Below are 24,521 nucleotides of genomic sequence, written 5' to 3' on the forward strand. Positions count from 1 at the left end.
AGCAAGGTCAATTGCAAGGTCATGACCCTACTTAGTCATGCTAATGACATAATTAAGCAAGCATAATTGGTGATCTTTGATGGTTAATTTGTCACCTTCTACATTAAAAGGTCAATTTGTGACCATTGTAAAACAAAATTGACCACCTTGGTGACCTTCTAGGTGTACAATTTCTATTGGTTAAACAATAAACAATAATAAAATAAAAAAAGTATATTATAATTAAGCAAGCATAATTGGGAATATTGTGTAGTGGAAAATGATTGGGCTAATGACCTAGGTCGTGACCTTCTGCTTGAGAGGGTGAAAGTAGGTCAAGATAAATAAATTGGGATTAAGAGTAAAATTGGGTCGCGACCTAATTAGCGCGACCTATGCTTGGAGATGGTCGTACTAGCTTTATAAACAATAGACAGAACCAGCAAGTCAACAACGAACTCTAAATACTCAACCGCCATACCACAAACTCAAGACCAGATTCAATACTTGATTGATTGACTCATTGTAATACCCTGACCCAAACCTAGGACCAGAATTGTTAGCCACGGTAGCTTGTCAGGCTTTGTACATAGCCCACAAATCTACACGGATCCTTTCTAGCACATTTTGTCCTCACTGATGTGCATTCCGGGAACCTTCCCAGGATGTCACCCATCCTAAGACTACTTCGAGCCAAGCACGCTTAACTGTGGAGTTCTTTCGCAAGGATAAACTTAAAAAAAAGTGCAATTTGTTGATATGATTAATACTTTCAATTCCTTTAAGCACTAGTCAGATTTTAAGCCTATCAACGTACTTTTTCATGGGGTAACGTCTTCGGTTCAGTGTTACACTCGTGCCACATCGGCCTAACCAACCACTATATACTTGGCTATACTCGTACTTTCGGAGCTTTCTCTTGCCCTTCGTTCCGAGTGCGCACACTTCTTCCAGGACTATTTCCTAGTAGCGCGGCAAGACTAAAAGAAGAGTCCACGATCAACTGGATCACGTATTGTCCCCGCGGGATCAATTCTCGCATTCTCAATATGCCAAGCGTAGAAAGAAATCGAGCTTAATGTCGCATTTATAACCCAAAATAAAGAAGAAATCACGAAATCCCCTAAATGTCATCCCCGCCGGCTAGCCGGTGACCGACCACCGGGCATGCTACTTGGCTGGTGTACCGGCCACCTGTAGTCCATCGACGATGTAATACCCGCCATTTTAGGGGTTCGTTGACCAACCCTTTGACCTGGGGGACCCTAGTGAGAGATGGAACAAGGGAGACACGTATAGTCAAAGACCAAACCAGAACCTCGATCTAGTAGCAGTCACTCGGCCGAGAAAGGGGAACTCGACCGAGTGCGGTGTACTCAGTCGAGTAGGGCTTACTCGACCGAATATCTGTTTGACAGCGTGATGGTTTATATTACGCGGAGGTTACATCTTATAACATTTCACTTCATTATTTTGTCGCTCCCTAAACCTAATACCCCTCTCTCTCTCTCTCTCTCTCTATCTATCATCTCACCATGATCTAGTCCGCGGAGGAAGACGGTCTATGCATGAAGTCATCGAGTCGGGTTATCACCATCTTCGGCATCAGTCTGCGTCTCAAGGATTCAATGAGGAGTCTTGCTTGGCATAATGTGAAGGATGAATTTTCATGGAATAGCAAAAAGGTAGGGTTTCCCTACTGAGTTGGCTGTGTAATTGATTGAGTTGTTTGTGCTTAATTATTGGCATGTTATCTTTGATTAGAATTGATGGAGGTTGATTATATTGTACTTGGTGGTTGGTTGTTGTGGTGGGACTATGTCGAAATATGGTTCCATCCCCGTGTTCACCTCTTGTGTCTCTCGTCACCAGGGGTATGTGCACATTAAGGATATGGGTTCGCTCGTTACGATGAGCGGGACTTAGGTGGTACGGCTGTGGTCTCCACTGGCGGTTTGGGTTTCCCGTTGCGATGGGAACCTGGCAGAGCTACACACTTCGGGGTGTAGTCGGTTACTGGTTATTTTGGTATTGGAGGATTGTTTGTTTACAAATTGGTCGAATTGTGTTTATTGTGAATCTTTACATCCATTATACAGTTGACTGACCCTGTGTTATGTTTCCAAAACTGTGGTGATCCATTCGAGAATGGTGAGCAGTCTCTTAGCAGGTTTGATGTTGAAGTTGCTTGCAGGATACGGATGAGATCGAGTCATGACGCTAACACTTAAGCTTAGTAGTCTTATCAGTAGTTTCAGAGTTGTTTTCTTTTGTCATGTTTGTATAACTGTAAAGGATACACTTAATAAACGTTATGTTATTGTGTTTTGATATACTTACCCCGGGCAACTGAGATGGTAACGCTCTTACTTATTAGGAAATGTCTTGTTAAGGCTCCTTGGTAAGGGGGGGTGTTACAAAGTGGTATCATAGTTCATTCTGCTTTTGTTTCGTTGATGGGTCGCATAATGAAACCTACTCGTTGTGTCGACCCTAGTCTTCTTAAGGACATGGGGATTGAGGAGGATGTTAGACACATGTTTGAAATTCTGGGTTTCGAGGGTCTATACTATCTCCGAAAGAAGTCCTATCCCTTCCCGACTCTAGAGTTCATAAGTTCATATAAGTACGATGATATGAAGGAGACCGTAAGATTTCATCTCTTGAACACCGATTTCACCCTTACCCTGGATGAGTTTGATGAACAATTGGGTTTGGAAAAGGCGCAGGATGAACACTATAAGGATGTAGTGTCTGATTGTGGAGCCGCTATCTATCTTCATTTCATCACTGGTCGACCTGTCCCTAGTTCCAGTGCCATGCTAATTAATGATGTGCATCATGTGTCTATCCGCATATTCCTTAGGATGTTGACTTAACTTCTTTATTGCCGGAAGGATGTGAGTAAGTTGAACTCACATGAGGTGATGCTCCTAATGTCTTATCTTAACCCTCTTCGAGAGGAACGTTGGTATTATAGTGCTTCGAGCATAGTCTGTGCTAGTCCAGCACTCATGGCTAGCTCTTTGACTCTTCACCTTAGCTGTGGGGCCATCGTGACCCGGCTTGCCCAGAGGTTGACGAATTTGTTTCTCCCGAGAGGCTCCTTCGCCGCGTTAGTGGGTGCACCTGTCTTGGACCGGGAGTTCTTCATCCACCATAAGTGGCTAAGGACTTTGGAGGATGGGTCTTTGGCATGAAGGGTGAGGGGTACCATGTGGATGAGGCTACCCACCGTCGAACACCTGCATGTCAGAGATAAGTTAGCGGAGGTGGACCGAGAGAGTGGAGAGCCTACACCCCAACCTCAGTACTACCTTATTCCTGGGGTGATCCTTATGGACTTACCCAAGCCGGTGATAGGTACTAGTCGCCAGAGGGTCGCTCCTCGTGAGACTCGTAGGGCTAGAGCGGTCAGAGATGTTGTGACCGAGACACTTCCCTTTGCACCGCCAGATCACTCTCAGCACCAGTACTCGTCCTACACTACGGTCCATGACCCTAGGATGCAGCCTAGTGAGTTGGTCGAGAGATTGTCCGCCACTCTGGTGTTGCGGAACATGCATGAGATGGCACACCTTCCAGGGTGTGGGGGTCCAGGGTGCTCAGCCGGTGTGGTGGAGGGGCATTGGGAATGACAGCGGGGTGTTCCATAGTTTCTGGGTGGACCGTGCTTCATGGAGGGAGCGTGTGAGCTATGGGTATGGCTGTCTCACCGAACCTTGGGGAGCCAACTATGGGAGTCAGCTAGACTTGGAGGGGTGATGGACTGGTGGTGGTGCAGGGACATCAGGAACATGGGGAGATGACATGATGGATGCGGATGCAACTGTGGACTTTTGATAATTTCATTTTGTGATTGTTTTATGTTATGTTGGACTTATTCGGTATTTGGATATTAGTTGTCATTTATTACTTTGTGCGTGGTTATTGTAGATACCTCATTTATGCACCTCCCGCAAACCACCCGGTGATGATTGGGCCGCATGTTTGATACGCGGAACGATTTGTGACAATTCGTAAGATTATCGTCAAGTGATTGCTCAAATATTAATGTCTACCTCTTAGTTGTCATCTACGTCCCGATACGGTCGTTTTTGATAGAATTAGAGTACATTCGGAGTCGGGCCTAAAACCGTCTCCATTTTTCGATAACCGTTAAATCCCGAGTCGAATGTTCGGAATGTTCGGATATTTCTATTCCATATTTCATAAATTTTATCTTTTAGTAAGCAATTTCCGTAATATTCACATAAGATATTAAGGAAAACCGGATTATTTCCGTCCTACCATAACTCAAACACGGAAATCTTTCAAAGCGGGAGGAAACCACTTGGGAACAGACGCGGCAGGTCTTTGCGCCTCTTCCAAGAGACGCAGATGATCGCCTGCGCCTCTTCCCAGGACCTTTTCTGCGTATTTCTCGTATCTTTTTCATATCTTTCCGAGATTCACTTCCAAAGAGTCTCCGAAACCCTAATTCCTCCACGTGATTAGTATAAATAGGAGCCTTCGCTCCTCATATTTCTCACGCGAGTGTCCGCCCTTCTCTTCTCCCTTTGCATTCTAGACTTTGTTCTTACTTTTTGGCGTCTACGTGCTTGAGCTTTCGACCACGTAAGCTCGGATCCTTCTGAGTACCAGCCTCCCCGTTGCATGACCGACCAATTTGACCAACTACACCAATAATCAACTTAATTAATTAATCGTTTTCCTCTTACGAGAGCACTTTCTTTGCATTCGTGTCGAGCATCACTAATCGATATCTTAGTCCTTCTCGTTTCGTCAACATGTAAATCTGAGGCTGTAATATCTCTTTTATTTATTGTATTTATTTTTTGTATAATCATCAATTGTAAGGTTTATGTCGAAAATACCATTAAAACCGATTTCTAAAACCATGTTTAAAACCTCTTTTTTACGGATTTCCAGTAGATAACCGTCGAGAAAGGACGCAGCAACCGCTGTGCCTCTTCGAAGGAGCGCAGTTCCTGCTGCGCCTCTTCGTGAGGCTGCCGCAGTTCCTGCTTCCTTTCTTCTTCGTTCGTCCTCTGTTATTTGTCCCAAAATCCTTTTATTTGTTTCGTTTGTTTGTTAATTCTTCATCATAACAGAATATAATTCACATGTATATTATAATCATCATCTTTAACACGTGTTTTAATCATCACAAATCCGACTTAAATCCCTAATAATCCAATATCTTCGGGTTTTCGTCATTAAATTCAATTCCGGGTTGTAGAGATTCAATTAATCAATATTGGGTTTCTGGAATTCGTCTTTGATATAGTTTTCATCTGTCTTTTGTCATATTCATCGCATATTCGTCATTAATCCATCATATCTAACCTAATTAATTGATTTAATTTGTTTGACTCATTAATATTTTTCACTTCTGTCATTATTCCCTCTTGTAATTAATTCGTCTCATCCATGTTTTACTGTTTTCATGACCCATTCATATGTTAAATAACCTGTTAATCACTTTCATCCGAGTAAATATCATCAATTGATCCTTTAAATCACCAATTAACATTAACGGCTTGCAATTACGGCTTCACAATTAGACCGAGCCAGGAAAGGAACAGACGCAGCGTCTGCCGCGCTATTCGAAGGACGCAGACTCTGCTGCGCTTTGTTCGGCCGAGTTCGTCCCGAACTCCGTTTCGCTTGACCTAGTTTGTTTAGACTACGTATTAATCGACTATTAACCGTAATATCACGCTAATTCCTGTTCGTTAAATTATTTAATTCTTTCTTTCTTTCTTTTATTTTTTTTCTCAAATTATCCGTTTTAAAGGTATTTTCGACATAAATCGCCTAATCCAATGTAATTATTGTAATTTTCATTATTGTAATTTATGATTATTGTATTTCTTTTATCATTTGTATGTTTTCACATGTAATTGAACTTAAATCCTACTTCGACCCAATTGTATGCTAATTAATTGTCAACCGACTTAGTTAAATTCTCACATGCTAAGGATTAAAACTTGGATGTTGCATTGCATGCATTTAGCCGACGATATATCAAGTATAAATGATGTCCCTAATCATTAGTAGAGGCCGCTATCGAGGCGGGCGGGATTAGGTGTTCGATCAAAAGAGCTTCCTAATACGTACCCTCACCCCTTACTCCAGATATCTGTGAACATCCGTGTTCATTGGCATCCACGAGAGTCATTCTAGACATAGAATGCTAAGGGTAACGATTGCTTAGTGTTCATGTCTCTACTTTGTGTCTTGACATGACGCGAGGTATTCGAACGGTTCCAATTTCCCATAAAAATTGGTGGCGACTCCATACAAAAATGCAAACGCTTGTTTCCCAAGCGCCCCCATGGCCCCCGCTGTCCACAGTTATGTACTGTAGCCATAAGGCCAAGATGTATTTTCCTTTTGGTTACGCTATGTTGAGGTGAACTTTTCTTTATATTTAGACGCTTAGCAATGTCGATTTGCAGGTACATTGGAATTGCATGCTGGATATTCGGCTGATTATTGTTTGGCGCCTTAGTACTCGATGGAGTACATGCAACTCGACTGAGTAGCTTCTACTCGGCTGAGTAATAACTACACTCGATCGGGCACCCAGGCTGGGATTTTTTTATGGAGTTGTGATGGTCTTAACGCGTGGCCCGATTAAAGTCATTTTTCTTTCCAATTTAATTTTAGCTTTTAAATTTCAATCAAAAGAACACGAGAGTCGCGTGCTTAGAAAGATGATATTGATTCGGTAAGAACCTAAACTTAATATGACACGTCTCATCTGAACCGGATCCGAGTTCCAAAATTACCACCCTTATTCCCAACTATCTTATCTCAACATAACTTCAAACACCCTTATTCCCTAGTAAGTACTATCTTATGTCAACATAACTTCAAACCGGTAGATAAGACTTATTCATCCATTGCTCTCTCAATCTCCATCTATCTCAACTAAAAAAACCTCTCTTACAAACCAACCCTACACATTATACAACTAATCACATAACCCAAAACACAAACAATGAAAAAACTCTACAGCAAAGGAGCTATCCACCCTTCACCTTCCTCCACAACTTCCGACCCTATTTTCTCCCTCTCCTTCCTCCCAGCAACCATCCTCGCTTTAACCGCCGCTCTCTCTATTGACGACAAACAAGTTCTCGCGTATCTCCTTCCTTGCTCCACCAACTGCCCCTTTGACTTTGAGCCCTCTAAACAATTATCATCCAATAAAAAAAACACAAACACAAAAAATAAAAATTACCCTTGTAACATTAACAAGAATAACACCCATGTAGCGTGTTTTACGTGTTATTGTTTTAACTGCTATACAAGTTACTGGGCACGTTGGGATAGTTCTCCTAATCGTCAACTTATTCATGAAATTATCGACGCTTTTGAAGACAATTTGTTAGCTCAAAGGAAGAAGAAACATGTGGTCAACAAGAAAGATAAGAAGAAAAATGTTCATAAAAAGAGTTTGGATGATTATGGTGTTACTGATGGTAAATGTGAAAGGTTAAGCCGAGTTGATACCGAGTCAGGCGAGGTTGGATCGGTTGAAGATGGTGATGAAGCAGGGGAGAAACAGGGGTCTGTTAGGAAAATGGTGAGTTTTATTTGGGGAAGTGTTTGGGGTTAATTTAAGTTTAATGAAGAATTAATATTAGGATTTGGTTTAATTATCTGCTTATCATAAAATCATGCTTTCGCTTGACTTCCTTTACAAAAACACATCAAGTTTCCATGTTTGATGTTTTCCAAGTAATTTTCCATCTTGTATGATGTAATCAAGGCGGAGTTAGCTGGGTAGCACTCGTTACTCCAAACTCAAAAAAAAAAAAAAAAAAAATACTCCGGAGTCAAAGGTTATCATTTTTGTTACCCAAAAATCCATGAACATGAGACCTTACCGGAAATATAAACACACAAGAGGAAAATTTGTTATCCAAAATTTCATTTCTAGTTCCGGCCATGAATGTAAAGATGTAAACTATTCTTGCTCTCTTTGTAATACTAATGAAATGAATATGTGCAGTTTTGGTATGTATTTTCATGTGAGAAATGTATAGTTTCACTGAAGATGATGAATTAACCTAGTTAAGCAGGATGGCCTTGTAGTCGTAAGTTAAGTAGCTCGAATCTGGACTAAACTCGATGATTACCAAAATAAAAAAAATAAAAAACTGTACACTTGGTATGTAATAATGGAACAAGGATCCTCTCCATTTCTTTTCTCTCCATTTCCTCTCACAAACCCATTTAATAATATTATCTCATCTAACTCTATTAAACCTTTATTTTTATGTATAAATCGTGAACCGTTCGATGTTGACACGATACAATCTTAGCCGTTGATAGGTAATGGCCTCTCCATTTCTTTTTAGGAAATGGAGAGAATTTTGGCTCGTAATAATGATGAAAGGAGGGTTGTGAGAAGTGTTAACTTTATGACGGTCAGAAACAAAATTGTTTTTACGGTTTTACGTTGGTTTTCTAAGTTTGCTACTCTTGTAAGTTATGTCGACAGTTTGTACTCTAATTATGGTTGGTTGATGATTATTGTTTGTGTTTTCATGAGGTGACAAAGATTATTTCTCCTACTAACGACCATGACTTTTTTAATGCATACGTATTTGATGTTAGTGGTGGATAATTCATATGTCAATGTGTCATGACTACTTTCGACTACTTTCATCTGCTTGTCTACCAGGACAACCGTACTCCATATCGTAAAGTCTTTATAATATTTCATTTAATTTATTGTCTTTAAGTGAAAGAAGGACGATTATTTCGGAGGATGGTCCTTTCAAAGGACACAAGAATTTTTCGCTTATGCGTGTTATTTGCAAAAACAAAAACAAGTCATTTTAATATAACTTATCCGTTGAGAATAAGAGTTAGTTAAGTAGTAAAAGTTGTCTTACCTTAGCTATGTAGTTGGGGTCTTTGAAGTTCGTTTCTCACCCGTAATATATTGCGCTCATTTGAAGAAAAAAAAAATCGTCCGTTCCCCTCTTTTCATGTCATTATTGAAAGAATATGCTGAAATATTAGTCCATTGTATCTTATCATGGCAAAATACTCCTTTTGCGCCCTTTGCATGATTACTTTAATCTCTTATAAAGTTGTTTGGTCCTATTGAGTATTTTCTTTTTTGATTGATTCAACGTTGCTACGGAGTTCGATCATTCATTCGAAAATTAAAGACCTTATATAAATCAAATGATTATTTTTTAGGAATAATCATATTATTATCCATCTTCTTAAAAGAAACCAAATTAAGTATTTTTAACTTTAACCTCGAATAAACCCAACTCATGTGATTGAGTACTCTCGTACTAATATAGAATCTTTCAAATTTGTAGCATGTTATATCACGTTTATAATGACATGTCGATGATGTGATAATAATAATCACGTCTATCTCTGCGTTGGGTCAGACTATGAACGGGAGGACCTACCGTAGTGTGCTTGGATATCGACTGGGTGTTCCGTTATTCACGGTATCTAGGCCTTGTCCTGCTTGCTCTCGGGTTTATGCTGATGATGTTTATGGGGACCACGCTGTTTCTTTTCTTGTCTTTCTTGTGGGTGTTAAGCATCGGCACAACCTCGTTCGTGACACCTTATTCGACATCTGCTATAGGTCTGGTATTTCTACGGGTAAAGAGGTTGATATCGGTTTGGTTTGCGGGCATGGTGGCTCTCTTCGTCCTGCGGATTTGCTGCTTTATTCCTGGGACAGAGGGCGTTATGTGTGTGTCGATTTGACAGGGTCTTCCCCCTTGACTCAGGCCGAGATGACAGATTTTGTGCCCAGGCGGGTTGTCGCTGATGCTGCTCAGCGTAAGTGTGCTAAGTATGGGGATTTATGTGCGGCAGTTGGTTATGGTTTCCTTCCCTTCTCTTTCTCTTCGCTTGGAGAGCTGGGTTCGGATGCTGTTGCCTTGCTCAAGCGGATCCAGAAATTCTCGGTATCTCAGGATGCGGGGGCTCGGGTGGCCGCTTATATTTTTTCTAGGCTTAGCTTTGCTGTTGCTAAGGGGGTGGGGCCCAGATTGTCTCTCGGCTCTCCACCAATTTCATGTAAACTTTTATTTTTCTATCTATGAAAGCTGCGCGCATCCTTTAAAAATAATAATAATAATAATAATAATAATAATAATAATAATAATAATAATAATAATAATAATAATAATAATAATAATAATAAGAAGAAGAATAACAATAATAATAATAATAATAATAATAATAATAATAATTTATTATTATTATTATTATTATTATTATTATTATTATTATTATTATTATTATTATTATTATTATTATTATAAGGTGGTGGGAGCCCAGATTGTATCTTGGTTGCCCACCAATTTCTTGTAAAATTTGATTTTGATCTCTCAATAAAAATTGCGGTTTTATAAAATATAAAAAATAATAAATAATAATAGAGAGAGCGCGCGGGGCCGGGGGGGGGGGGGGGGGGTTGGGGGTTGGGGGGTTTAGCGTGGGAGTGAGGGATTTAGGCTGTTGCTACCTTTCCACGGTCGTCGACCACCTATTCACGCCGGCCACCAGACCTCACGACGTCGGTCGTGCGTGTTAGAGGTTTGTGTCTCTTTTAGGGTTCTCATTTAGGGTTTCTTTATGATCTTTAAGGTTTCTTGTTTTCGCGTGTTTTCATTTTCTGTTCGAGTCTGCCGCCTTGTCGTCTCCTTGTTCCCCCCGGTGTCGGCACCGGCATCGTGGTTTCTGGACGGTTACAGTGCTTCTGTGTCGTTGTTGTTGTGGTTTTAGTGTGATCGAGAACGTGGAGAGGGAGTGTTGTTGCTGTTCACTCTCGGCTTTGCAGGTGCGTCCTTTTCAAGGATTCTTTGTTGTGGTGTTTTTTCTCTTTTTCTCGTGGTTCCTTGGTGGCTGGTAGCACCATTTTTTACGGTGCATCGTTGTTGCTGTGGTTCCCCAGGCTGCCCATGGTGGTGTGATTTTTGGCGGGTTTGCGTGGTAATTCATGCACGTGGACTTTGCCATTTTCGTCGTTTTTTGTTTCGTTTTCGAGGTCGCTGCTTTGCTTCGTTCATGTAATGCCCAACATTGTTCGACACCATTACCCTTTTGTGGGCCTTTGTGGGTGTGATGGTGGTGGTAGAGGTCTTACTAAAGCTGCCCTACTTCGGCACTTTCGTCATCGGCATTGTCGTGGCGATGCTCAAGTACTTACACGTCAAGCTCTTTCTGATAGTTTGACTGTTTTTTCTGATGCTGAGATTTCCTTAAAGCGTATGGGGGTTTGGTTATCTGGGGTGTGTCTTAAAACTCATACCTTTTGTTGTAAGGGTCGGCATAGTCAGGACGATTCTGTAGCGCCTTCGGCGGATTCTGGTGATGGCCTTGTTCGCTTTATTATTTATGATATTCCCAGACCTTCAGCTCCGTCTTTGTCGGCTCCCTCATCTGATGTCGGGATTGTGCCTATTAGTTTAACTATATCTTTGCTTGATGAGTTGTTATCTATAGGGTTACGCCTCATGAAATCCATTGCCGAAGAGTTTGCAGTGGGAGTTATATCAACTTAAGGTGGAGGAGGGCGATAAAAACTTGCAAGACCATAAAAATAAATTCAAGCAACTAATGTGTGAACTTTTGAAGGTCGATTAGAAGATAATGTATCAAGAGTAAGCTCTCTTGTTGTTGGCTTCATTACCGAAGAGTTTTAGACCCATTGTGATAACGATGCTCGTTGGCATTGGTGGCGGATAGTTGCGAAAGAGGGAAAACATCACAAAGATATGGAGATGACCAAAGAAGTAGATCGAAGACGCACGCGAGAGTCATGGATAATGTGGAATGTTATTATTATCATGAAAAAACCATATTCAACAAAATTCTCCAAAGATGAAGGAAGACTTGAAGAGTGTGGAGTCTTAAGAGAAAAGTTGGGTAAGGCGAAGGTTGATGATGTAAGTGATTCTTCCAATGTGGTGTGTGGTGGTAGTAATGAAGATATATTTTTCACTACTGAAGACGAGGTGAAGTGTAATATTTCACTGAACCGAAGACGTTATTCAGGTGGGATAACCCCTTGAAGAGGTCCGATTGGCTTAAAATCGTACTAGTTCTTAAAGGGATTGAAAGTACTACTCATATTAACAAAGTGCACTTTCTTTTCTGGTTATCCATGCAAAGGAACTCCACAGTTAAGTGTGCTTGGCTGTGAGTAGTTTTAGGTTTGCTGACCTCCTGGGAAGGTTCACGGGATGCACATAAGTGAGGACAAAATACGCTGGAAAAGACCTGTGTTGATCTGTGAGCTAAGTACACAGCCTGACGAGCTACCATGAGTGACCGCTCCTAACCTAGGGTTTGAGTCGGGTTGTTACATGAAGTGTCAACAAAAATGGGTGATGGATTTGGGTGCCTCTGTGTAAAGATCAATGAGCATTTGATACTTTGCAAATTAATGGAGACTTTGGGCATATTAAAGTGTACAATGTCCTAAAATTAAAAGTTGAGGGTGTAGGGAGTGTGCGGATGAAACTCCATAATGGCACCATAACAAGTTTTAACAATGTAAAATATGTGCCAAAAGCTTGTACTAACATAGTTTCCTTAGGTGTGTTGACATCTCAAGGTAACTGATATGTTGGTAGCGGTAAGTGGTGTAAAGTCTTTCGTGGGAGTAACTTGGTAATGTTAGGGAGGAAGACGACTAACAACATTTTCTGTGTAGATGGACATAGCGTGGAGAGGAAGGCTAACGTAAATAAAAGAGTCTGCTTTTCTGAGATAGTTGAAGTGTTTGGAGCTTTGGGTCGAGGGAGAAAATTGTTGGGTTAATCTCCCAAAACTCTTTAGAATAAATGTTGAAATAAAGTGTGTATGTTTCAATTGCAAATGCGTAGATTGATTACGTTATACAGGATGGAACATACAATATAATCAACTATAAGTTATGAGACTGTTTAAATTAGAACAATCAATGACTTGTTGGAGATTTTGAGATGAGTGTAGTATAAATAAGTTGGTGGCAATAGCTTATAAAAAAGAGAGAAACAAATTAATACAATTTGCTGATAATACTTCTGGTTCTAAAGGAAAGAAAAGAGAATGATCAACATCCATTAGACATAATAAAAGTGAGATAAATTTTAAGAGAGACTGACACTAGTAGAAAAAACCCCTATCGTGACGCCTTTATCGCGGCGGTTCTAATAAAATCGCCACGAAAAGTCCAAAAATTTGGCGGGAGAGAATTTTTCATGGTGCAGAAGGTCTTTTGTGGCGGTTTAAATTAAGAACCGACGTAATAGTAGTAGCTATTTATGGCGGTTTTATTTAAGAAACGCCACCATAAGTCAAGTGTGGCGGTTGTATTAACAACCGACGTTAATAACGATGCTAAAGGTAATAATACATGACAATACTTTTTAATAAAAAAACCGCCATCATATGTTTTTGTGTCGGTTTTAACAAGAACCGACATAAATACTCACTAAAAAAAGGGTTATTTCACGTCAATAATCCATCGTAAACCTTCTCTTCTCATATTAATCTATCCTAGTATTTAACTGAGAAAAATCTCATCTTTGACGTCATTTAACTTCTAGTAAACCGACCCAATTTTTGACCTGATATTCCAGGTTTCTAAACAGGTGAGCATATGGGTCCCTTTCTTCTTTCTTCTTTCTTCTTTTTCTGTTTTTCTTACTTTGCTCTTATCTTCTTCTTCTTTCTTCAAAACCCAGTCTCCCATACTCCCACCTTACCATCCAAAGCAGCCCTACCAAGGCCCATCACCACCACTCAACAACCTCCAAAATCACTGTCGTAATTAACACCACCATACCTACATTGAAATCCGATAACACTTCGACACCAACAATTTTTGGTCTACCCAAACAAACACAGAAAAATCAAAATTCCAAACTCTAAAAATTCCTCTAAAATTGGATTTGCTTGTTAACTCCCTTGCCAAAAAAATGTCCTGGCTTGTTAACTCCCTCGCCAACTCACTCAAACTCGACGGCGACGATGACAACAAAAATGATGATCAACATCACAATACCAGCCGTCCGACTGACTCCGATTCAGCCTCCCTTACACCGTCGGATCAAACAACCCCTCGTCACGGCGGCGTAATAGACGATATCTCTGAGTTCTCAAAAACCTTTACCAAAACTATGGGGCGTCGCCGCCTTCCTCGCGCCGCCACCACCTGACGCGGCTATCCCTACCGATGGCGCCATCGATAGAAAAGATTCGGCTAGAATCGCTGGAATTTGCAACGACTTGTCTGAGATTGGCTGCAAATTATGTGAATCAAATTAAAATTGGATTCACTTTGGAGTTTTGGGCTTAATTTGGTTTGAATTTCTGGGTTTGACTTTGAAGAATTTGTGGGTTTATTATTGTTAGCTTTGCTGCATATTTGTGTTGTTTCTGGTTTCAAGTGTAATAGCAGAGGTGGTGGAGATGGTGGTGGTGGGTGATGAAGGGAAAGTGTTGTTGCCATTTGATTAGGAGATTGATAGTAGTTACAATGGTGGATTGATGGTCAATTATTAATGGAGGTGGAAGGAGGAGAGAGATGAATATGCGTCTAATTTAAGTTTTTTTTTTTTTTTTTTAATAAAAATGCGACTTGCTTAATCCAGATTTTTCTGAGTTAAAATATAGTATGGATTAATATGAGAAGGAGGGGCATAGTTTGGATTATTCTTATGAAATAACCCAAAAAAATAAACACAAAACCCTTTAGAATAAGTAACCGCATAAATCACCATTTTTTTTTCTTCCCCCACGCAAACCCTTCACCTTCCCGCGCAGAAATCTCCCACTTCTGCTAAAACCTCAATATTTAATCACCGTCGACCACCAAGGCACCGTCTATACAATGTCCGCCTCTACCCCAATCCGAATATTCGAACTACTTCCGGCTAATACTTTGTTCACCGGCCCTACTGGTTGTTTCCGGCTAAACCGTGCCCTCCACTGCCTCAAGCAAAGGTAATCTATTTTGCCCCTATATAATTCCAATTTCAGTTCATTTAAATTATACAATACCATATTTATCAATTTCATCAGATTGATTGTTATTTTGATTTATTGAATTATTGTGTATAAGTAGCATTTGTATAAGTATAATAGTATGAGCCGTATTCGTTGGAGCCGTATTCGTTTTAGTAGCCTCTGTATTCGTTTAGTAAGTAGCATCTTTATCAACCCTGTGAATTATTGGATTATTTTGATTCATACGAAGTAGCATCTGTATAAGTATAATAGTATAGCTTGGAATACTTGATTTAGGTTCTTGATTAAATATTGAGTTTAAAGTCGGGCATGTACTGTCCCGTATTCGTTTTAGTATGAGCCGTTTTGCGGGTTATTTTGTCTCAAATTGCAGTGTGTTGAACGAGGTTGTTAAAGGGGTCGAAGGGTATGAAACTAGGATGTGTTTCATGACGTTTTAGAGTTGAAGTAGAGGCTGACGGTCCCTGTTCTAGTCAATTTGCATTGTTGTAATTTCTGGTAGTGTATTATACAATTGCCAATAAGTAATGCCAAAATCTGGGGTTGACAGTGCATCCCAGATTCGATATTTGTGCTATTATACTGAGAATATTATTGAGTATAGCATAGTTCATTGTTGGTATAATATCAACTATATTATACAATCACAATTATTGAATCTAGGATGAACTAAGATTGTTATCTGCCTCACTTTTGGTAGATGCCCCGCTTCAATTAAACGCTCTCAGGTTGACATCTCAGGGCGATATTTCATTCTGGCAAATAAGTAATGCAGCGTACCTCCTAATTATTTTTATGGTGAAATGTGAAATATATTATAAATGAAAAGAATGTCAAAATCTCAGGTAGCTGAAATCTAGATGTCATTAGCTTCCCTTTGCACCTTTGCTGAATATCTGACTTGCTGAATAATGAATCGTGGAGTAAATAATTTGGCTTCAATCCTACAAATATTCCGAGCTTTCCATAAGTGATACCATAATGCAATGATTGCTGCCAGCAGAATTTGTTTCTTCATCAAGGATTTGCTTCTCCATCTTATACTCCATTGCACCAGATCATGCAACGGGACTGTCACACCCAACCACTCAGTTAAACCTTCCCCGCACTTCTGACTATACACACACTCATATAACAAATGGGCATGATCCTCTTGATTGACTAAACAAAATTCACACAAGCCATTAGTAGGCATACCAAACCCCTGCATTCTGTCTTTGGTGAACATCCTACCTTTGACAGTCATCCATCCCACAAAAGAATGCTTAGGTATATTAGAATTATTCCATAGAAACCAGTCACATTTATCCTGCACCCCTTGTAGCCATTTATACCCCTTTGTTACAGTATGATCACCAGAGTTCCCAGTCCATATGCCATTAGTATAGGCAGCTTTCATAATCCCCTTTAGAACTTTTGTCAAGATCCGCCACTAAAACCAGCCACCAGCCATTGGTAATTTATTCTGCTGCTTAAGTACTTGCAGTTGTATTTATTGTAGAAATATTTTTTTATTTTTTAAAAAAATATATATAATTATTACGACGGTTTCATGGTTTCATTAAAACCGACGTCAAAAGGTTAAAAATATATATAAAAAAAGGCCTTTAATGGCGGTTCTTTACCAACCAACCGACGTTATAATTACCTATAGCTGCGGTTTCTGAGTTACAACCGACGTTATAATAACCTTTCACGACGGTTCTATTGCTACGACCGACGTTATAGATAACATGTAGTATCGCGTTTGAGTGGTAAATTTTTTTTGAAATACCTATGGTGGCGGTTTTAATGAATTACAATGGCGGTTCGTGGTTAAAAACCGTCGTATTAGATAGGTTTATAATGGCGGTTTTGTATAAAAACCGCCACTATAGGAGAGCTATAGCGGCGGTTCAACAACCGTCTACAACCGCCGTAAAGTTTATACGACGCCGCGATGAACGACGCACCCTAAATCTCTAAAAACCGCCACAAAAGGTCATTTATAACCGCCACCGTATGGGGTTTTCTACTAGTGTGACAATACTAGTGCGGACTCTAATAACTTTGTTATATCTTATTAGTGAATTAATTGTCGAAAGAGCCGTGGTATTTCCCTTAGTTGAGAAGGGTTTTCACGTGAAAAATTGGGTGCCTTTTTTATTTGTTGTTACTTAGCTTACGTTTGTTGCTTGTGTTCCATCATAATATGGTGGTTGGGTGAGATTCAGGGGCGGATTTAGGGCTAGGCTACTCGGGCTGAAGCCCGAGTAGTTTTTGGGGGAAAACATATGTACTATATCTTGTATTAAAATATTACTGTTATTTAGGTGGTGTGGTGGTTAGATTCTCACTTTTTGCATTTTTTTTATGGAGTACTGTACTTCCAAGTTCCAACGTCTTCCATCATTACAATAATTTATATATGTTTTTTAAAATTTTCCTCGTATGATTTTGATAAATGTGTACATTATTTTCAAATTGAAGTATGAGTGTGCATCAATTTAAATGAATTTTTTTAGAACAATTATATATTAGTTCCATTCAACATAAATAGTACAATATCACTAAAAATTAATGAAGTGTGCTTAAGAGTTTTTTTTGCTCAAAGATTACGAAAGTGACTGTGAATATCCGTTAAAACATTTAGAAATTATCAGTTTACCATGCCTCATATTTTACTTTATATTGCAAATCTGAATTTTTTTTTCTATTTTTCTATTATCCCATAAAAAATTTAAAATCTAGCCCCAGGTAGTTTGAATTCCTGGATCCGCCCCTGGTGAGATTCTTCCCGCACCGGGTTTACAGAACGCTTTCCCAACAAATACTTATAGATCTCAATGAACTATAGATTATATATAGTAAATGCTTAAGAGAAGTGTTACAAGCATAGAACGAGATTAAACTTTCACTTGAAACTTTAGAAGGCGTTAAACTGTTTTCGAATAACTCAAAATGAGAATTATGTTAATAATTACATCAATAAAGGCTTTACCTAATGCATTGAAAATAATACTATTACTCTCTTTTCAGATGACCGAGTATGAAAATTACGTCCCAATAATTACACAGACCAATAAACGACTTGTAGATAATTAGTGAATTCATAATAACAAGTGTGGCATGACTTTTATGACTGTACAGGTATAGAGGAAGAATTGGAAGATATGATGCAGCCTTTGAAACGATCAACAATAGCTAGCTGGGCACTACGTCGGACCAAGCGCCGATGAGATGGAAGAGGTAGGCCATCCTTGACGCATGCATCGTATTCCTCGAGAGCAGAGACGATGTAGCTGAAGTCCGGCCTCTTGTATGGGTTCGCTGACCAGCATCTCTTTATCAGGTGAGCCAAGGCTGGTTGGCAACTTGCTGGGAGTGGTGGCCGAGCATTCTGTATCATAAAATGTTCGTGCACAATAATATTAGCAAAAACATATAAAGAATAACATAGGAAAATGAGTTAGCGCCACCGGGTGGCGTCCAATCTCATACTGCATATTCTGTAAAATACGTTTATTGGACATGTATAACAGTTTTATTTGAGCTTTTGCATTACATTTTACGTGTAATGGTTTTACATGGAAATCGTCTAAACAAAGTAATAATATTGAGCTTTTTCCTATGTAAATTGAAATAAAAATTCGGTTCTGGGGTAGCTTATTAAAATAAAGTGACGCTGTCTCAACTCAGCAATTATAGGGCACCAGCCGCACCACCAGTGACCAACCCACCAGGTAACGGTATCTTATTTTCCGTAATATTAATAGCTAGTTTGGAACAAATTTAATTGGGCTAAAACATGTAAAAGTGGCCCATATTACCAAAATAGACTCTACAAAAAAGAAGACGAACCTTGTTAGCCACAGCAAAAGCAGCTTGGACAGGGGTCATACCCTGAAAGGGAAGCAAAGCAGTGGTAAGTTCCCAAAGAACAATCCCAAAGCTATACACATCAACTTTCCTAGTGTATGGCTTCTCCTTTATCATCTCTGGCGCCATCCACCGGTACGTTCCCATATTCCCTTTTGTTTCTCGACATTGAGTTTCTAAGCAAGATGTTCCAAAATCTGCCACCTTGACTCTCATTTCGTCATTAAGAAGCAAGTTGTTCGACTTGAGGTCCCTATGGATGACTCCTTGTGAGTGCAGATATGACATCCCCCTTGAGATGTCGAGGGCTAATCGTAGGATTGTCTCGATTGATAGAGAGTATGGTTCTTTCTTGTTCAGATACATCCTAAGTGTTCCTTGGGACATGTATTCTGTTATTATGCAGTATACTGGTGGTTTCTGGCATGCTGCTATAAACTGCAATCATATAACAACCATTTAATTTCCTTTCTAATTCAAACGATTATTGAATTACGACACATGGTGTACTTCAGCTGATAAAGTAGATCGTCTTTCCTAATAACAATTTAAGGGTTGATTCTTGCGGTTTTTTTATTATAGCTTAGTGATTTTACCAGCTAAATTGGCGATTACTTAAAATCAAGACTCCAACCCGTTTACCAGCTAAATTGGCGATTACTTAGAATCAAGACTCCAACAGTGGTGTTAGTCCACTGGCAGCCGGTTTAAACTTTGAAGCTTGCAAAAATGCGTGAGTTTGAGAGGTTCCGGTTCGACTACCAGCTGGAGCGATGATCACTTGGCCACTGCAGTCCCCGAAGGTGAAGGTGGTGCGGGAATGCATGGGTCCTGGTAGACCTGGCAAAAGCAACCCGACCCGATTGACCCGACCCGAAAAGGCTGACCCGAGACCCGAAGTGACCCGAACTACATCACCCGAATGTGACCCGAAAACCCGAATTAACCCGACCCGACCCGAACATGACCCGAGCTTCCTTGACCCGTACTGGCCCGACCCGAAAATGACCCGATCCAGAACCACTAAACCCGAAAATGACCCGACAAAATATAACTCTAATTGAACCGAAAAGACTTGAAATGACTATTTCTCTATTATTCATTGACCCGAAAATGACCCGACCCAAAATGACCCGACCCGCTTGACCCGAAACAGACCCGACAACAAACCCGAAATAGACCCGAAACCCGAAAAGACCCGTCCCAACCCGAATTAACCCGAAATCAACGAGAAACCCGAATTGACCCGACCCGAATTGGCCCGACCCGAACCCGACCCGTTGACCCGTTTTGCCAGGTCTAGGTCCTGGGGGATTCAACCCCCTCGTCATAAAAAAAAAAAAAAAAAAAAAAAAAAAAAAAAAAAAAAAAAAAAAAAAAAAAAAAACCTCCTACCCGAGACTTGTGGTTAATATGGGCCCGTGTCAACACGACTAAGGGCCCATAGGTTTGAAACCTTCGATATGGAACTAATTGTCGGATAGACGGTAACATGACAAACAGTACAGAAATTTATACAAGACATCGGTATGCATAAAACTAAGTCATTTAATGTTTTATTCATCAATTAATTATAAGATTATATGGCTTCGTCTTAACTCATACGCATACAACCGTCTCACAGAAGAGCAATCACCCGCATAGTACAAGCAATTACCTGGACTATATTAGGGTGATAAAGGCGCGAAAGCAAGGCAACTTCAGACTTAAACTGAAGTTCAAGCTTAGCTCTAGCTTCGTCTTTATGAGTAGGAATTCTCACCATTTTCACAGCAACTGCTCTTTGCTTATAAATCCCTCTATAAATCCTACTATGTGCTCCTGACGCAAACTTATTCCCTATAAATAGCTGCGAAAGATCAGCTGTCCATTCTTCTTGATCTTCCTTATTTGCTTCCCATGTTTCGACATTCTCTGAATCCAATATCATTGACCATGATTCTAAGCTATCAAATCTTTTCTTCTCCATGTTGTTTTCTGCGTCCGAATCCCAGTTCTTCCTCGCTGTTGTAGAAATCGTGCGAATTGGTAACGATTTTCTCCTCCTTCCTAGTTTTATGTGCCTTAGTGACCAAAAACATGAAGCTTCCATTTTTCTTGTCAAAGGGTATAAAAATTTAAAATAAACACAAAAGAGAATGAGATTGAACTTTCCTTCTGAAAGTGTGAATTGATTTTAAAAACTGCATGAATCGATTCAAATGCATGGTTTCGATGGTGAAGCGAAGTGATTCTTCATTTGTTACACTTGCGTCACAAATTTAAACGCGATAGAAATACGCAATGAAAATTTGAAGTATATAGAATCATCATGGAAACAAATAAAACAGAAAAAATAGAGGGAGTAATATAGAAACAGAGGAAAATATGGGATTATATAAGTGTCAAATTTGGATAATTGTTAAAAGAAAAAAGGTATAACTTCAGGGGTTTGATTGAATTCATGGCTGAGAATTTAAGAAAGAAATACAAGAGAAAAGATTAGTATAAAATTGAGTAATCTGTAGGACGGTCTCAAAATAGGTTTATTGTAATATCAAAAGTAATATATAACATGTTTCATAAAAAAAAAAGTAATATAACAGGTACGAATAATATAAAATGGTTTATTTATAAAAGTGGTAATTGTCAAATAAACTGACTACACTCGTTATGAAATTACTCCGTAGTTACTAAGTTAAGTGTCACTTTGGCCAAGATGAAATTAAAGAGTTACGCAAAAATACATAGGGATACGATAAAATGATCACTCAATAACTTAATAAGAGAACTGCCTCTCACGAGCTAGTTAGCACCAAAACTGACACGGACACGTGATACGGCATCCCATGAAATTTAGGACACGAGTCACGCTATTTAAATTTAATAAAAAAAAACAAATTTTAGGGTTATAAATAACATATTATTTTATTTTTGTAATGTATTTGATTCTAAATTTAATGTATTTGATACTAAATTTAGGTAATTGAAAGTAAAATTCGACCTTAACCGTAACTATTCTCATTTCTCACCCAAACCAATCTTCTAATCAATCTCTTTTGATAATTTATTCCTCGTCTAAACTATAACATTTTTAGGCGTGTGTCCAACGAGTGTCGGGTGTCCGGGTGTCGGATACGGTGTCGGACACGAGACGACTAATTAGGAGGAGTGTCCGTGCTACCTAGCTCATGAGTATATGTGAGAAAATTTTAAAGAGAATGAGGGATGGAGGATTGAAGAGGAAAAAGAAGGGAGTTGGAAATTTTCACGGTTTATACTTTATAGTAGGAGTAATGGAAAAAAAAGGAGGGAAAGGATGATTTTCAAAGGGATCTTCAAGAGTGTCTCGTGAATGCAAGAGAAACAAGTAAGAAAAAAGGCTAAAGGGTGTGGTCTAGTGTTTTGCTTCCACGTACATTTGAGTGGCCATGCTAATAACATGCTTGCAGAATGGCCTAATGGTGTTGGGGTTGATGTTAAGTAGCTTTCCAAATCTAATTGTTTGGTTTAATCATCGATTGAAGTTGTAGGGGTGTCGTGTAATCATGAAGCTAATCAAATGGTTAAATTTGGGATTCTGTTGCGTGTTGTTTAGGGTCTATATAATAGTACGATGTTATTCGCTTTAGGCTAAATTGTCACTGATTTACTCTTGTACTTCTTGCTCCTTTTCAAAAGATCTTGTACTATTATATTTAGTAAATACACACTTTTAAAGATGTTACTTCATCTTTATACCACCGACTAATACTGGATCTCTAGATCCTATATATTTTTTAGCTTACAGAATTTGTAACCTAGGTTAAAATATACCGTTTGTTGTATAAAACTTATGTAGAAAGTTATAGCACAAAAAGCGTAAAAGAAATTTGCTCACTAATATCCTTTTTTTTATACACTCAAATTATGTACGCTTATATAGAGTATATGGTTGTAACAAAAATAGTACTTAGTATAAGATCATACAAACTTAAGAAATTGCCTAAGATTAGGATCCTTCTATACTTTAGAATCGTAAAAGCATAAGATGGATTGAAATTCTTTTTTTTTTTTTCTTTTGGTGCATAAGAGGGGCTAGGCCCCAAGACGGATCATAATTCTAAAAATGGTACGAAGGACTTGTAAAAAAACACGCATTCTCATTTGTGACTCCTTACATATTTGTGACGTTTCATAACCAGTTAAAATAATGTTAAAAAGGGGAGGTGGTTGTGAGATGTCACAAGTTATTTTTCGTCACAAATAAGAATAGTTGTTAAAAAAAAAGATATCACAACTAGATCTAGCAAAATTGAACCGGCTCGAATAATCGGACCTGAATCCGACCTTCACTCAAACTGAGGACCTGAAACCCGAACTGACCTGAACTTTTTCAACTCGAGCGGAATGTTTATTATCGAAAACTAATTGATATCCCAAAATAACTTGAAAATAGTCAACCCGAAATCACTCGTCCGAGTTTTTGCAAACCAAAACCCAAATTAACTCGACCCAAACCAGATCCGATTAAACCGTTTACCAGGTCTAATCACAACATCAACAATAAGACCTTCACAAAGGATGCACGTAGCTAGATCCTCACATAATTGCGGATGGAAGGATGTATATATAATTGGCTTTGGAGTTCTGACCTATCATTTATAACTTATGAGACACACCACTTAAATTTGTGGGACATGTTTTGACGGAGGTTCAAATTTAGTTGACAAAAAGTCCCTCTTTTCCACTTTAAGCGAATGTGTTCATGGTCTCGCTATTAAAGTTTCAAGGTATTTCTCGGGGAGGTGAGCTCAATCTCTAAAGATATAATTGCCGTGACTAAACATATTGTGCTTAATAATATGGACCTTTGAGGATGGATGGATGGATGGCCAACACCCAAAGTTTAGAACATCTTTACTCCTTTTTATTTAAATTCTAAAGTAGTAAGTGTTTGTGGTTTTTTTTTTGAATAAATCATACTACACTAATGGTAATATTGACTTTTTTACACTTGTCGATACATGTTTTGCAACGTGAATATCTTTAGTTACACATTATTAAAAATTACTGTATAAAAATTCGATATTCTTATAGCATTCATGGTGATAAATCAAATAAGATCTCACGTGACTATATTTTGTCTTATAGATTAAGAATAATATCGAAGATTCCCTACGACAATGAATAGTGTCAAGATTCCAAATGTTACCATCCCCTATTTACTAAATGAATAGGCGAAACTCCAACTTTTCCCGCCTAAAAATATTTCCTAGAATAGTGCTTGATATTTTTAGCATATACTATATGTGTGGATATGATAAGTTATAAATGGATATAATCTTTTGTATTTAAATATTTATAACATTTAATATTTCACATTCTACACAAATTTATCTCCGATATTTTTTTATTGATAAAAAATTATTAACTTTTTATTATGGTATTAGTAAATATTTGTTAAAATTCACTGACTTTTTATGATAAAAATTTGCAGCTAAAATATATGTTATATTAGTAAATATTTGTAAATTAACATTGTTCCGGGTGTAATTCCAGAGCAAGTATCGTTACCACCCGTGGCTTGTAGAATAATGTCTTGAGTTGAACCCTTCTTGCCTCTATTGTTCCTCTCGGCTTCTCCTGCAACACTGAACGAACTGAGGGCTTGGCTTTGTGCCAAGCGTACTCACTCCGACGCT

The 24,521-nt window shown here is 38.9% G+C and overlaps 3 protein-coding genes across 3 annotated transcripts; 1 reads left to right on the top strand and 2 right to left on the bottom strand.

Moving 5' to 3' along the window:
- The first annotated feature begins 6,988 nt into the window (after positions 1-6,988).
- LOC141637934 (uncharacterized) lies at positions 6,989-10,978 on the top strand. Its single transcript, XM_074447356.1, has 5 exons — positions 6,989-7,131; positions 7,303-7,576; positions 8,006-8,010; positions 10,768-10,822; positions 10,937-10,978. The coding sequence occupies exons 1-5, from the start codon at positions 6,989-6,991 to the stop codon at positions 10,976-10,978; spliced, it is 519 nt and encodes a 172-aa protein (XP_074303457.1).
- A 4,878-nt stretch (positions 10,979-15,856) lies between these two features.
- On the bottom strand, positions 15,857-16,399 carry LOC141637942 (uncharacterized). Its single transcript, XM_074447364.1, has one exon. The coding sequence runs from the start codon at positions 16,397-16,399 to the stop codon at positions 15,857-15,859; it is 543 nt and encodes a 180-aa protein (XP_074303465.1).
- A 1,512-nt stretch (positions 16,400-17,911) lies between these two features.
- On the bottom strand, positions 17,912-21,068 carry LOC141629023 (serine/threonine/tyrosine-protein kinase HT1-like). Its single transcript, XM_074442099.1, has 3 exons — positions 20,516-21,068; positions 18,841-19,296; positions 17,912-18,379 (listed from the first exon to the last, which is right to left on the bottom strand). Exons 1-3 carry the CDS (start codon positions 20,948-20,950, stop codon positions 18,116-18,118), a joined length of 1,155 nt encoding a protein of 384 aa, XP_074298200.1. The 5' UTR covers positions 20,951-21,068; the 3' UTR covers positions 17,912-18,115.
- Between the last annotated feature and the right edge of the window lie 3,453 nt (positions 21,069-24,521).

The sequence above is a fragment of the Silene latifolia genome, chromosome 2 (genome assembly GCF_048544455.1).
Source record: "Silene latifolia isolate original U9 population chromosome 2, ASM4854445v1, whole genome shotgun sequence".
NCBI lineage: Eukaryota > Viridiplantae > Streptophyta > Magnoliopsida > Caryophyllales > Caryophyllaceae > Silene > Silene latifolia.

What these genes read in the sequence shown, in the direction of transcription:
- LOC141637934 (XM_074447356.1), top strand. Translation starts at nt 6,989, where the DNA reads ATGAAAAAACTCTACAGCAAAGGAGCTATCCACCCTTCACCTTCCTCC. An exon ending in GACGACAAACAAGTTCTCGC is followed by an intron (nt 7,132 to 7,302) that starts GTATCTCCTTCC and finishes CTGCTATACAAG; the next exon opens with TTACTGGGCACGTTGGGATA. An exon ending in GTTCACTCTCGGCTTTGCAG is followed by an intron (nt 10,823 to 10,936) that starts GTGCGTCCTTTT and finishes GTGGTTCCCCAG; the next exon opens with GCTGCCCATGGTGGTGTGAT.
- LOC141637942 (XM_074447364.1), bottom strand. Translation starts at nt 16,399, where the DNA reads ATGAAAGCTGCCTATACTAATGGCATATGGACTGGGAACTCTGGTGAT.
- LOC141629023 (XM_074442099.1), bottom strand. Translation starts at nt 20,950, where the DNA reads ATGGAAGCTTCATGTTTTTGGTCACTAAGGCACATAAAACTAGGAAGG. An exon ending in ATCACCCTAATATAGTCCAG is followed by an intron (nt 19,297 to 20,515) that starts GTAATTGCTTGT and finishes ATATGATTGCAG; the next exon opens with TTTATAGCAGCATGCCAGAA. An exon ending in CTTTTGCTGTGGCTAACAAG is followed by an intron (nt 18,380 to 18,840) that starts GTTCGTCTTCTT and finishes TTTATGATACAG; the next exon opens with AATGCTCGGCCACCACTCCC.